Source organism: Coffea arabica, chromosome 7c (genome assembly GCF_036785885.1).
Source record: "Coffea arabica cultivar ET-39 chromosome 7c, Coffea Arabica ET-39 HiFi, whole genome shotgun sequence".
In the NCBI taxonomy this organism is placed as follows: Eukaryota; Viridiplantae; Streptophyta; class Magnoliopsida; order Gentianales; family Rubiaceae; genus Coffea; species Coffea arabica.
This window is the reverse complement of record NC_092322.1, coordinates 2006306-2020730: the sequence shown is the minus strand read 5'-3', so window position 1 is coordinate 2020730 and position 14425 is coordinate 2006306. Positions and strand designations below refer to the sequence as shown.

Genomic DNA, 14425 nt, shown 5'->3' with positions numbered 1-14425 from the left:
AAACACACACACACACACAGACAGAGACGTAACTAAAGGAAGTCATTTTCATTTTAGTTTCCGATTTAACTTTTAAGAGGGTTAAGACATCCAACCAAGATTAGGTAGGACATCGTGCACGATGGCCCATAACCTAACCCGAACAGCCCAACTTCTGACAATCTCATCGAAGCAAAGACGCGCTTAAGGAGACAAATCACGAAACATACACCAACTTACTTGGTAGACGAACGGAGGCGCAGGAATTCGGACGAATCTCGCCAATTTATCTAGTTTGTCGGGAGTTTATTGGCTTCAGAGCTTGATTCCGTTACCTAGATTTTGCAGGAAACTAAAGCCTTGTTTTTGCACTAAACTAAACATTTTGAGAAGCCATTTTCTCCTTAAAAATTTCTACATTTTTCAATCATTTTTTTACTTTACATATATCAAATCGCTATAATATATTTGTTTACAAACACTCCAAAAAAAATTAGCAATCCAAACGAAAAAGCAATTACCCAATTGACATCTCAAGGCAGACAGTCTCCATCCTTTTTTTTTTTTTCCAGAAAAATGAGCTAAGAGAGTCAGCCCATAGCTCTGGAGTCTGGCTGCAGAAAAACGACAAGGACCGGACCCTAGTTATAAGGAGAGAACCGCAAAAGAGCTTTTTACAACTGCAACACAATCAAAGAATTCTTCCAACTGGCCATTCCCGATCACCAGATGCAAAACTGGCAGCATTACCATTATGGCACTATTATTCTTGTCAGCCTCATTTGCCTCAAACCTACAGGACTTACCGTTGACATCAACCACGCAATGTTCTTCCATGAATGTCACTTGCGATTCAACAATTTTTTATTACTGGACAAGTACTTCAACTCACACGGATGGTAGTTTGAATTTAGACAGGAAAGACGGACGCATTAGAAGAAAGCTAAGAACTTCAAAGTGCACCAGTGAAGACAACCATGGCGCTAAAACATGTAGCTCTACTCACGTGAGAAGCCAATGCATTGGCTCTTATACAAGAGAATACTTTCATAATTCCCAACTTGCTTTAAACAAGAAGATAGAAAGTATCTAAAATCTAGCAAAATAGAGATTACAGGCTTCTATACAACAGCATTACCAAGAGAAACGCGTTCCAAAAGGGTCAATAAGTCCCGCCCCTTCTCAATTATAATCCACAGCAATAACATATCAAAAGCTACCTCAAGTGGGGAACCCCCAAGCCCCCCCCCCAAAAAAAAAAAAAAAAAAAAAAAACTCTCTCTCTCTCTCACACACACACAGTCACACACACACACACACACACACACAAAAGTACAGACCACAATCTTAATCTTCCAATTGTCAGTAGCAATTTTAAAAGGACTATTACTTTGAGTTTTCCAGGAGGAGATCATTCGAAGCAATATGACGCTTCAAGCATCTCTGCGGTTGGAGAAGGAACATGTTTTCCTTTTGGCCTCAGGGAACTCCCCAGGGTGGTGGGTATCACAACAAGAATTTGATAACAATGGCGAAACCACAAACTAGGTTATTTAGATGATAGTAAACACAATTAAGATCTTGATCAGTGATGCATATGTACTCCTCCAGGAACACTAGAGATGTGACTTGTTAGTCCTTGTAAATTTTCTACTCCCTACTATCGTGGTGACCCTCACAGAGTTGAGCAAATATGACTAAACCCATTGATACACAGAAAGCTGTAACACTCCCCCCCCCCCCAAAACAAACAACACCACAAAAAAAATTATAGTGAAAAACATGACCAGAGTTTTTTAAGCCCCTTAAAATGCAAACATTTGTATTTGGCTTTCCTTTTTACTTCAATATTTTCCTTTTTACCACTTCTCTAAGCAGCTTTGTGGATCAAGTGATACAGAACAAGACTTTGAGAGGTTGCTGGTATAGTGGAGAAGCTATGCTCATGCATACAATCCAAGGGAAGTTTTAAGGGGTGCCAATTGTGAGGAAAGAAAATGGGACACAGTTACAAAATAAATAAAACTAAACTAAAAGCAAAATGCCAAGAATTTATGGGGCATCTTTACCTTCAAACATTAAAAATTTAGGTGCAGCGATTATCAAAAAATGTTCTAACAGGAAAACTTTCACACTTTCCTAATCTCAGTTCACTTAAATATACACTGATTGAGTTTATTAACATTACATATCTTCTTTGAGCTTCGACCAATGAAACCATAGGAATATCTAATTACCTTATCGCTTTCAACATTTAATGATACCTCATTCTCCCACAACTACAGATTTAAGACTCAATGAAAACAATTAAAGAAAGCAAGATATACAAGGAGGTATAAGAGTTACCTGTCATTTTCACAAGGAAATATTTCATCTGACCCTGCCAAATGCAGTAAAGACTTAGAACTTCCAAACTAAACCTGAAATTGCTTTCAAATCTTTGCAATATTTCAAGAAATATAGAACCTACCACCAGCTTCATGAAAATCCACTTTTCAATCAGTTATCAAAAAAAGCCTTCAAAGCCGTGCATTCAACTTGCAAACAGGTCAGGATGTGCATTCTGATAGCTAGAGATGTGAGCACCTTTAGCAGAACAATAATTCAATTTCCAGACAATTACATTTAGAAACAATGACCATTAGAACATGCACAATGGTAGCAATATAATCAATAAGTCATGTAATAGCTTGCACAATCCAACGAAAGTTCAAGGAAAAAAGCTTTCATATGAATGAGTCAAAGTCCAATTTTCAGGTTTAGAGGACAGTTGGAATAATGAACAAACACATAATAACCCAGAGACATAAAAATCTAAGAAAATCAAAATAGCAGCCTCGCAAAGTTTTCAACAACTTGAGATTATTAACCCAGACAACAGCTATTCAATAAATAGATAAAATCAACAATAAATGCCCCAAACACGTAGTTGATACTAAGAAATTGTATCATCTTATACAACAAAAAGGACAACTAAGAATGGACAATGGCAAGCTGGCTACACAGGTTCTTGGAAGCAGAATAGTTTAAGCTGGTAGACTATTTTGTCGGGAGTCGGGACATGGCAATTTCAGTTGTAGGTAAGATCTTCAGATATTGAAGCATCAGGGTTGGCCATGAGTTTTCCAAGCCGTGATTCATCTGGTCTTCAGGTTTAGGCAGAGGCTGGCTTCAGAATTCAGGCTTCAGTTATCTCAGCTGTTTTGTTGGGAAGGGAAAGTAAACAAAGGGAAAAGAAGATTATCAGTTATTCAAATGGGAGTTAGGCTACTTATCATAATGAAATAAATGGGAGATAGGATGGGCCAGGATAGCAGATTTTCATAATCCTACAATTGATTGGTGCTCAAAAAATTGCTGATTAAACTGAAGGTGGACCCAAAAAGAAAACCCAGATCTACCTGCATGGTCTATGAAACTTTAGTAAAAACTTTTCCTCCTGGAAACAGGGTTCTGCCCAGATAACCTGGCAATAGAAGCCAATAATTAAGGACAAAAATCATCCACATAATCAGATGATCGACAATGGATTTCCAGACTTCAATGCATGAAAGATAAGACTGCATGTTAAAAATGATATTCACCAAGCATATGAACCTCTTAAATAGCCATACTCATTTCATTAAAATCTGATGTCAAAAGACATCAAGTGAAAACAGATGGGATCCGTTTTGTTATTCTAGGCGGTTTTTCTATTTTGGGAAGCCGACCCTTACCCAGAACCAGCAGACCGTCCCGAAGAATATCCACCATAGGCTCCATAACCTGTTCCACTCGCACCGCCCTGCAAACAGCAAGCAAAGAGTTTCACTTGCCTCAATAAAAAATTAGACTATTAACTTGAGATAAAACTAAAAAGTATAATACTTACTTGGAGACTAGCATAATTTCCATATCCATCAAGAGGTGGCATATCACTAGAACTACCATAACCTGCTGAATAAGAATGTCCACGGCCATGCCTTTTCGCATCTCTGTTTTCATATCTAACACTATCTGAACCATCTGTTGACATGGGAACATAAGGTAGAACAGGTACAAATGCAGATACAGCACCCTCTCTTTCAAAGAGATTTGCCCTCAACCGAGAAGTAACTTGTATAAGTGCATCCTTTGCAGTATCAAGATCTCCCGATATCTGAGAGAATATATAGCATAAAAGTAAACAAAACGAAAAATAAAAATTGCAGGTGTACTCTTCGCTGTCATAAGAGATGGTCAATTTTCTTCAGAATTCACACACGGCAGAGTGAACAATCTGCTAACTTCAAAACTAAAGAGTTTCAATAACTCACTAGTATCTGCTATTGGATGACTACCAAAAAGGCCTGAACTGACCCATAAAGCAAATCGGCTAATTTCAAAATCAAATTTCTGAATAGCTATACCAGAGCATTCACGTGCCACATAAAATCTTTACCTGCACCATCTCATCATCCTCCGCTGCAACTTTGGGAAGGTTATCCTTGGTCAGGACACGAATATTAGCTTTTGTGATTTTCCTCATGTCAGTAATTATTGAACCTCCTTTTCCAATAAGGCAGCCAATTCGAGAGGTTGGCACAAGTAACCGCGTAGTGTATGAAATAAGACCAGAATCTCTTTCAACTTTCTCACTGCACCTAGGTTGCAAACGTAATGCTGCATCAATTGTTGGAGAGAATGTATCCTCGAAGAACTGATAGGAAATGATAGAAAAGCTCAAGATTAGTATATTTTTTCATACCTACATTCAGAATTATCGAAATCGAAGAAGGGAGAATAACAACTACCTCTTTGGCTGAAATTGATATTACACAATCATCTCCCTCAGCAGCTGAACTGTCGACTTTTATGCCTGCCCCAGATTCTTGTCTGATTTGATTGATAATGGTACCACCCTTGCCAATCACACCACCAATATTTGCAGTTGGGCATACCAATCTAAGAGAAAATTCCTTCGAAGATGAGTCGTCCCTTGGAGCCGAGTAAAATGACCGAGACCAGTCCCCACTCTCCGTCTTGTATCCCCCATAGGGTCCCACCAACGGGGTTAATCCCATTACTGGAGCAGCAGCAGTAGCACCCATAAGTGACCCACCAGATGGGTATGCATTTGGAACAGCTGATGCAAGCAAATGCTGAGATCGGGATGGATTATCATGAAGGCGAGATGCAATCTGATAAAGAGCCTTCCTTACCACAGGGGCTTCGCCAGTTATCTGAATCCACAAGAAAAGGTCAGAAAGACCCTTGAGGGGTCTTCCAACTCAAGTATAACCATGAGATCCAGAAATTCAAAAAGATAAAATGATACCACCGAATATATTGAAATTCAAACTGACAAAAAGCTAATTCTGATCAAAATCGATCAACAATGTGCAACGTCCTGACCGCTCTCCCTCTCTACAAGGAGGTCAGTAGGAAATAGAGCAATAATATGCCTCGAGGATTTCAGGTTTTGAAAACTCAATTCTTTTGAACCCCCCCCCCCCAAAACAAAAAAAAAAACCAAAAAAAAATGAAGCTGTTTTCTCAATAAGAAGGAAGCCAGTGGCTTTTTGACCTCTTCAACACTTTTTTTTTTTTTTTGGGAAGGGGGTTAGGGTGGGTGGGAAACTTAAGAAGACTGAATTCCTCACCTGCACGAGTTCATCAGAGCTCAACGCACAGGCAGGCAAATGATCATCCTTTAATATGCGAATCTGTGCCCCGGTATCACTGCGGATGCTTTGTACAATTTGTCCCCCCTTCCCAATTATGCATCCAATTTGGTCAGATGGAACTAGAAGCTTGACAACTACTTGTGCAGTTTCTTCCCTGTCATCATCACTGGCTGTTTCGTCAGAGACAATTTTTTCATGAACCTTAAAGAGAGCATCCTGTGCTGGACAAACACGCTCCTCAGAACCATCAAAATCATTAGTTTCCTCGCTGGAACTATATATAGTGACAACTCGTTCTTCGCATCCTGGAACTGTTTCACCAATTCTTATCTTTGATCTAGTGTCTGCCCTTAGTTGCTTAACAATCTCCCCACCCCTCCCAATAATACTCCCAATTTTTTTGGCAGGGCACAAGTAGCGGTACACAGTATCATCAGACCCAACAGAGAACGGGTCCTTATCAGCACCAGAATTCCTCCTTTTATTTCCTCCATTATCAGAATAGTCATGAGAACGCTTTCCGTAGCTGTTCCTTTGTCCAGCCATCCTGAAAAAATGACCAAAAGTTGTAATCAGTTCATTGTTAAACACAGAATGTACATCAATATATAGAAAATAGGCAACTCTTCCACGTGATAGGCATTAACCTAACCCAAAAACCTTTAAAAAGGTATTTAAAACTGATTGCACCGTCTGGATATCTACCATTTATCAGTCGATAAACCAACTTAACATACTCTCCACAAAAGGTCTACTACCTGGTACGCTCCTGTTATAAAGGATGAGAAAGATAAAAAGTCAAATGCTTACTTTCCAGCAGTAAGCATGTAGGCTGCAGCTAAAACGCAAATTTACCGTTTTCTTTTTGAAAAAAACCAAACCAAAAAGAAAAAAGAAATCCCTCTGACAATATATAGGATTTAACGATAATTCTTATTCTCGTCGCGCCTTTTGAAGAAGAAGAACAAGAAGAAACAGACGGAGAAAAATAAAAGATCGAGAACCAAGTATACGTTTATGCTTAACAGTAAATTATTCACGGCTATACAAAATAATTGAAAAACAAAAAAAAAGGCAGGACGAATATTCCCAATACAAAAGAAAAGCTAGATCTAAGAATCAAAACGCAAGGGAATCACTACCATATTTACCTAGAATATCAGTAATCAGTCTCTTTCAATTGTTCTTAGATGTTGCTATTATCAAAGAAGGGGGATGAAAATCACACAACAGACCAAATCAACGGCATGAACAGACAGGAGGAAAATAAATTGACAATATTTATCTAAATTGAATTCTACCTTGCCAACAAATGCGGAGACCTGTGATTTATATTTTTTTATCAGAAAGAAAGAGAGGATTAGGTATCTGAGTTGCGTCAAGTAGGGAGCCTGGAGTTGGATTTGTTCTGCTGTTTGTGCAGCAGGCAGGAACACTAAAAAGATGCAGCTGGTTCGCACCAGTCTTTTTTAGGGTTTTGGACTCCGACGTTCGATTATAACGTCAAGTGACTGAACCGGCTGCGTAGGAGTAATTTAAGAACTAGCAAAGTTGGCTGCAGACCCGGCCCGAGGTGAAATCAATGAGCATGGGGCCCACGGTCTCCATAAGTAAGCCTGAGCCGTCTCTCGTGAGTGACGCCAGACAAAAAAAAAAAAGGAAAGATTAAAAAATATAGATTTATGACGCGAGCAAAAAAATAAAAATCTTTTTTAATGTAAATAACAAACCACATTTCCAAACAAACCCCCTAATTCATGAGAAAATTACAAAGTCACAGCAGTAATCCGAGTTCCACTTCTGTAGTAATGTCGCAAAAGTGGCAAAATATAACCTCCCTAAGATAGCACCATATAAGTATGTAAGAAATTGACAAAAATCAAATTGAATATGATGGTCAAGTATTGAGTTTTTGTGGTATAATGACCCAATTTCTAACATCCTTGAGTCCTACACATATTCACCTTTACTTATTTATTTGGTAGCAAACATAAAAATACTGAGAAGAAGATAGAGAGTTCGATGTGTTATTGTAGTAGCGGTTATAAGAGTATCATCGTGAAAGATAAAATATAATAAGAGGAATTTTTTGCCGTCTATAGATTAGAGATTTGCCCAATTTGAAACCTTTCTCTATTATAAGTTAAATGAGAACCGCGACCACTTGAAACTGGAGGTGATAAGAAAAACAAAATCTATTGAGACCTGAAAGAACGATAGTGTTGTACAAGTGGGAGAAGTATTTATTAATTCAATTAATAACAAATGTCAGTAGATTAACTAAAACTTCATTAGGAGTGCAAATATTATTTACCCGGACATATAAAACAAATTGGCCTTATATAATAAAATATGACAAAATAAATTGGCCTAAAATATGAAATATTGAAAAAGGAGACAATTATAAAACCAGAAAGAAAGTGAAAAAAAAAGGGTTAACTACATTTTGCCTCCTTTAAGATATAACCATGTAACAAAATGAACCATGCGCTTTAGTCAAATAATAGTCAACCTCTTTGATTGTCAAAAGCTGTATCACATTCCCCCTTGCCATCTCGAGACATTAAAAAGACATTAAGAATAGATGAAAAAGAAAAGCCATTTGGATTGGCCAATTTTTTAAAAATAAGTTTTTTAAATATAATGCTACAGTAATATACAATAATTTAAAAAATATCTAATCCATATAATATATAAAAATTTTTAAATAAATCTTTATTATAAATTTTTTGTTATACACTGTTATAATAAAATTTTTTTAAAACATCAAAAAAAGCAGGTAATCCAAACGGAGGTTTCGTAAGGTACCTTTTTCCTCGATCATTTCACTCGATAACTTTCCAAAAAATGGTCCAAAGATAGCATTGCTCTTTCTTTTCACCAAATAACATCAGCTCACCTCTCAACCTTTTATCCTTTCTTAAACCTAATATATCAAAATCTTAGGAAAGAAAAGGCTTATTTTTTTGCTATTTTTTTAAAAATAATCTTGGGCAAAAGAATAGTAGAGTTGGTTTTTTGGCGTATTCACGTGAGATTCCCAACCTATAAGACAAAAGTTGATAGATTCTTAGATCATTGTTTTTACTAATTTCGATTTCATTGGTACGAATTTTGATCCAATTTGAACGAAAAAAACTACTGGGTTGTCTCTTTCATTGATACGATTTAACTATAGTTTATTTATGATTTTGTTTATGGGTAAATTTTGAAGTTTTGAGAAAGACCTGAAAAGTGAAAAGTAGTAGTAAAAGGAGAAGAGGCCGCACCACCAGAAAGGGTGAAAAGTTATTTGAATCGTTATGTGACTGCAATGCAAGGAGAAGAAGAAGTTTGCTATGGATTTTTTTTTTTTATTATAAAAATTTTGGATTCTTGAACTTTTTGTGGAGCAATTTTGATATTTCACTTATTCAATTAAATTATTTTAAGAGAAGTTACTATCAAGGGGTCTTTTTGGTCAAATTACAGGTTTGTTTAATAATAAATGACCGAACCTTAAGGGAAGTAAATGTAAATTTTTTTTTTTTTTAAAAAAAAAAAAAACCTGCGGGCGCAATGTTTAAACGCGGATCGAAGGAAAGCAATTTGCCCGAGCCCGAGCCCGAGCCCGGGAGCTAGAACTAAGTAGTTAGAGTAGTACCAATGCCTTTGCTTTCCTTGGAAACCAGATCAAGCTCCGCCACTTCTCCTCGATCGAATTGTATATAAACAAGTTTGATTTAGGGCTTTAAATTGGATTCTACAGAGTAAAGGCAGACCCTAATATAGTACATATCTGGCGACGGCGACGTTGACTTCGGTTACACGCAGACGCCTTGAAGGTGCTGCACCTGCGAAACCTGCCATGGGAATGTAGTGAAGAAGAGCTAATGGAGCTATGCAGCCCTTTCGGAAAGGTCGTGAATACCAAGTGCAACGTCGGCTCTTACCGCAACCAAGCCTTCATAGATTCGTAAGTTGCTTCTCTTATTTCCACTTTCTTTTCTTGTTTTTCTGGTTGCAAATTTTGCTCAATGATCTAGCTCTTTTTTTCTGTTCTTGTTTGGTAAATTTCTTCTACTTTGCAGCGAGGTGTTAAATTGTAACTTATAGTAGGTGATCATGGAAATTGCTTTCGTGAGTTGTTGTAATTATTGAAGCATGGCAAATGAAATAAGTAACAATTGTTTAATTTTGTCCTGTGTGAATGCGGTAAACACGTTACCACTTTTTTACAGTAGATAAATATTTCTGTTACTTATCTTAAACACCAGAAATCATGTGTATGACTGACAGTTTTTCCTCCCATATCCTTTGGATGATGAACATTGAAATTTCAAACGGACAGAGTAACCGTTAAGCATGTGCTATAGAAAGCAAAGAAGATTTGGCATGAATTGGCAGAATATTATTCTCTGGGACGTATTAAAATTTTGGCGGCTAGACTGCTCATCGGTAGCTAGAGTAGTTTATATAATCACATTGCATGAGTTTGAACTCATACATGCAGTAATTATGTGATCAGCCGAATCTTGTTGTATGGTTATGCAGTGCAGTTAAGTGGTGGAAAATTGGCTGATTTCGGGATTTTTGCCGAGGGGCTGGTTCTGTATTGACAGTAATTCTTGTTTCACGTTCTGATGCAGGTGGACCTTAGTCAAGCAATTAATATGGTCAACTATTATGCTTCATCTTCTGAGCCCGCACATGTACATGGAAAAACTGTTTACATTCAGTATTCAAACAGACATGAAATTGTTAACAATAAGAGTCCTGGAGATGTTCCAGGCAATGACCTGCTGGTTTTTATGATCAAGGGTGTTGAAGCTGGAGATGTCAGCATCGATTTCATTCACTTGGTAATTGCTTTCTGCGAGTTCTTTTATACTAAGATTTGCATTTCGAGCCTAAATTGGAGCTTAGGAGTTCATTCCCTCCCTATGTTTTCTCTCTCTGTCAACATATGTTCACGAGTTGTTCATCACTTGGCATTAGGTTTGATTAGAACAAGCACACAAGCCTTTCTTTAGGAGCCAGGTAGTTATTCCACCACAAATTTTGTGCAAACTTTCACTACCATTTATAGGAACTTTTCATTGTTTATAGTGTCTGTTATCCTTGTTTGCATTTCAATTATTTTTTCCTGTAAATGTCAGACAATATCTTTTTGTATTTTAAGCTCCATACTTTAGTCTTTGCATTGCACTTGTCCATCTATGATCAGTATTCTTGGCATCTCTGCCCATGTTTGTTTGGTTTTTTATCCTGGTTTCTATGGCAGTACTTAATAGTCAATTGTGTAAATGTCGGACAATAAGGACTGTATGGTTGAGGTATTGAAAGTGCAAGTTTGTGTTAGTTCTTCTGTACTTGTCACGAAATGTTATAGTTGGGTTTCTTATTTAAATTCTCACATAAGAAGGATGGTAACTTGGACATGCCGTTTAGTATTCCTGGTAAGATCAAATTGTTAGCACCTGATACTTTAAAATATGAACTAAACCACCTGGCCACAATGATCATGGAAAAATAAAAAATAAAAGTGGTCAGTAGTAAGAATTAATTAAAGGGGAAACCAATACATGCAACTATTAATATAGGATCAGGGTCAAGATTTAGTCTTTGGAACAAATCTGGATTGAATTAAACAATTAAAGTAAAACACCAAAAAATATTTCAAACAAGGGAAATTTCCAAGATAAAGGTTCTAGACTATTAAATAATTATTATATTGTGCACTTCAACTATACATTGAGCTGGCTTACCAAAATTAAATGAAATAGTGATGGTAATGAAAGTTGAATGATTTTATGGGAAATATAGGGCAAGGAACAGCACACCAGAAATGAAAGTAAAAAATGAATAGCAATAATGTTATTAAATATTAGTAAATCTATGTTGAGCTATGCTGTGAAGGACTAATCCATAAAATGCACTTGAAGGAAATGTTAAGCAAAACATTGAGACCTTTGCAATAAACTTCTCTGTTATTCATTTGCAATTTGTCAATTTTCTTGATCTGTTACCTATTTGTGCTTGTGAGTAAATATCAATGCTCGGTGAAATATGTTGGAGTATCTGAAATAGAATTGTGAACCCAAGAAATATTTTCCTAGGGAGGTTGTGAACCTGGTTATACTGGGGGGGTTGGACTCTTGTCAGATGTTGACATAATGCTAGTCAGGAAGGTAGCAGGCCAGTGACTAGCTTAAGATCACTCTGACGCGCCCCCTGATAAGGCTAGGAGGTTTAGCCTTGTTCAGATGTGGGCATTTGGAGATATTCTGGATATTCCATACTATGCCTTTAGGTAAATGGTGTGTTGAGGTAGCTTCATAGTCGTGCATGCAGAACTCGAGGGGATTTTGATATAGTACTCTTGAAGAAATATGCTTTACAATGTGTATTATCTTACATGAACCATTGTACTTATTTTCATTAGTTGTGATAATTTATATGCATGGGTGCTTGTTTCCAGCAGAAACTGGCTGCTATCTTTTTGAGTTCTTTCTGTTTGACCTGTGGCTGCTCTATTTGCAGATGGTACAACAGCAGCTGTAGCTAAAGAGCCCTTAGAAGGTCACTGCATATATGATGGTGGCTATTGTAAGCTTCATCTTACGTACTCTCGTCATACTGATCTCAATGCAAAGGCATCAAGATGAATTCTAAATTTTTTTGAGAAAAAAATTAAGATGAATTGTATAAAGCCTTTCTTTCTGCAAAAGAATTTGTTCACCGTTGAAAGGGAAAAAGATTTGGTCCTTGGATGCATGCTTCTTCAAAATTTTTGTGGTTTCAATTGGTGTAGGTATCTTTTTTCATCATACTGAAGTCATTATCTGTGTAAACTTTTTAGCCTACAGTGAAAGGAGTCGAGATTATACAATTCCAGATTCAGAATTGCTTGCTCTGCAGCAAGCTAGCCTCGCTGGCGCAGCAACAGTTTGGCAAAATTCTTAGGCTGCTTCACTGCTACCTGGGATTGGGTTTGTCAGGGGTGGTGCGGCGCAGGCTCAATCATGTATTGAACCGGTGTCCTCTTGGGATCCAATCATGTATGCAGCCTGTGCATCAACTGAGCGTGCTGCCTGGAGGTGTTTATAGTCACCCTTCTTACCCTCGTCGGTAATGTGATTCTTAGGTGAAAGTAAGTCTTTTGTCGTCTGTGCTTTCAAAGCAACATAGAAACTTTGTATCTGGACCCAATATGCAGCATACTCTCTTTGGTTTCTTTTTCTTCACTTTTTAATGAATGCTGCCTCTTCATTGTAATAAACACTTGTGCCGTATCATGAGCTTTTGGTTCTTTCAATCATTGGTACTGTGAGAATGCTTACTGCCTCTTCATTGTAATAAACACTTGTGCCGTATCATGAGCTTTTGGTTCTTTCAATTATTGGTACTGTGAGAGTGCTTACTGGTTTTGAGCTGCTTGAATGCCTTGAGAGAACTCCCTGTCAAAAACCGTACAAGGCCAATAACCGTAGAAGGGTATTTATAATCTATAGGGATAGTTATCTAATAATAGCATATACCAGCCGGGGGTTATATCATATAGGGGCTTTTGGTTATGCATCTTTTGACTGGTGGTCTGACCACCAACTTTACCCCGCTTGTGCATGCGTTGACCCTTTTTCTTAATAATAAATGTTCATACAATTTGTGTTCGAATATATTATCCTAGCCGCTGTGGATCCAATGTAGTAATAAGTTTTTTATCAAACTTGAAGAGTAGTTCATTTTACTTTTTCCAAGTTCCAGTGCTGCTTGTACTTGCGTTCGCTCTTAGTTGTTTCGCACTAGAGATGGAGATTTATGTGATCAGGTGGATGTGAATTGCTCAATACTTAAAAACGATTCTCCAATCAAGCAACTCAACGGGGCGTTTTTGGGCACAACATTTTCTTTCCTCGAGTAATAGTGAATATTATATGCAGGGCCATAAAGGTATGATTAATTAATTTGGAATACAATCCGATCAAATCAGCTTAGCGGTGGTTTTAGGTGTTCGAGCGAAGAGGCTGGTTTCTGAAACCGTAAGAGGTCTTGCCTGGGTGTCGGAACAGTGCTCAACGTGAAAGTTGAACAATCAATAATGTGGTGTTTCCCTTCCCCCTATCCCACATCAATTATTTGTTCTGCCTACGCATAAAATGAAGAGTCTTTCCGCCTCTGAAGCTAACATGTCAATCACGGTAAAAAGCATCCTCTAAACCTTAATAACGTTGTTGGTTGCATTAGAGCCACCACCATTTATGGGTCAATTAAGCATATTCTATGAGGATGTTGAGACATTTTCCGGAATTCGTCGGAGGGCAAGGCTGAGTTTTGTGTGCTTGGGGTCCATAAAAAGCTTTGTCAGTGGAACGCATATGTTTGAGTATCTGGAGTAGCGATCAAGCTGGAGTGTAAAGACGGCGACCGCACCGCATTTATTCTTCTCCTTGTCTGGGAGATTCAACTGTATTGAAGAATTGACGCTTAACCATGAACATAACAAACGAAACTCAAATGACCCTCGAGAAGGGCAGCTGTGAATGACCGGCACCTGATATGACGGCGAGCATTAAAAAAGAAAGCCCATCATCCAACAGCACGGCGGGAAGAGCATGTCATTTGAACAAAGATCTAACGTTGATATGCAGTTTCTTGAACCTTTTTCCCTCACTTTTCTGTATCACTGCACTAATTTTTCTTCTAAGATTTGCCATAACTTTGAATTGCAGTACTAGTTCTTAAGATGTCGTTTTGGTGGTTGTCATGTTAATCCGTGGTGGTGGTCCACCTTGTCAGCCACCAAAAGGAAAATATACTGT

At 37.7% G+C, this 14425-nt stretch overlaps 2 protein-coding genes across 5 annotated transcripts; one reads left to right on the top strand and one right to left on the bottom strand.

Moving 5' to 3' along the window:
* Positions 1 to 930: 930 nt before the first annotated feature.
* On the bottom strand, positions 931 to 7133 carry LOC140010346 (KH domain-containing protein At4g18375-like). Of its 4 annotated transcripts, XR_011817625.1 has the most exons (9): positions 6926 to 7123; positions 5601 to 6171; positions 4752 to 5180; positions 4400 to 4657; positions 3851 to 4117; positions 3696 to 3763; positions 3381 to 3445; positions 2450 to 2565; positions 2115 to 2359 (listed from the first exon to the last, which is right to left on the bottom strand). XR_011817625.1 is itself a non-coding variant. In XM_072057028.1 (8 exons), the coding sequence occupies exons 2-7, from the start codon at positions 6168 to 6170 to the stop codon at positions 3400 to 3402; spliced, it is 1638 nt and encodes a 545-aa protein (XP_071913129.1). In that variant the 5' UTR covers position 6171; positions 6926 to 7133; the 3' UTR covers positions 2809 to 3177; positions 3381 to 3399. The 4 variants fall into 4 exon arrangements, 2 of the variants coding, with proteins under 2 accessions (XP_071913129.1, XP_071913130.1); XR_011817626.1 differs by lacking the exon at positions 3381 to 3445 and having other exon boundaries at positions 931 to 2359; XM_072057028.1 differs by lacking the exons at positions 2115 to 2359; positions 2450 to 2565 and adding an exon at positions 2809 to 3177 and having other exon boundaries at positions 6926 to 7133.
* A 2154-nt stretch (positions 7134 to 9287) lies between these two features.
* LOC140010781 (polypyrimidine tract-binding protein homolog 1-like) lies at positions 9288 to 12924 on the top strand. Its single transcript, XM_072058299.1, has 4 exons — positions 9288 to 9579; positions 10253 to 10465; positions 12147 to 12212; positions 12466 to 12924. Exons 1-3 carry the CDS (start codon positions 9505 to 9507, stop codon positions 12165 to 12167), a joined length of 309 nt encoding a protein of 102 aa, XP_071914400.1. The 5' UTR covers positions 9288 to 9504; the 3' UTR covers positions 12168 to 12212; positions 12466 to 12924.
* Positions 12925 to 14425: the final 1501 nt, after the last annotated feature.

Excerpts from the sequence above, each read along its gene's own strand:
- LOC140010781 (XM_072058299.1), top strand. The coding sequence starts at position 9,505 with ATGCAGCCCTTTCGGAAAGGTCGTGAATACCAAGTGCAACGTCGGCTC. Across the intron at positions 9,580-10,252 it reads AACCAAGCCTTCATAGATTC|GTGGACCTTAGTCAAGCAAT; the intron begins GTAAGTTGCTTC and ends GTTCTGATGCAG. Across the intron at positions 10,466-12,146 it reads GCATCGATTTCATTCACTTG|ATGGTACAACAGCAGCTGTA; the intron begins GTAATTGCTTTC and ends CTCTATTTGCAG.
- LOC140010346 (XM_072057028.1), bottom strand. The coding sequence starts at position 6,170 with ATGGCTGGACAAAGGAACAGCTACGGAAAGCGTTCTCATGACTATTCT. Across the intron at positions 5,181-5,600 it reads GCTCTGATGAACTCGTGCAG|ATAACTGGCGAAGCCCCTGT; the intron begins GTGAGGAATTCA and ends TTGTGGATTCAG. Across the intron at positions 4,118-4,399 it reads AGGATGATGAGATGGTGCAG|ATATCGGGAGATCTTGATAC; the intron begins GTAAAGATTTTA and ends ATATTCTCTCAG.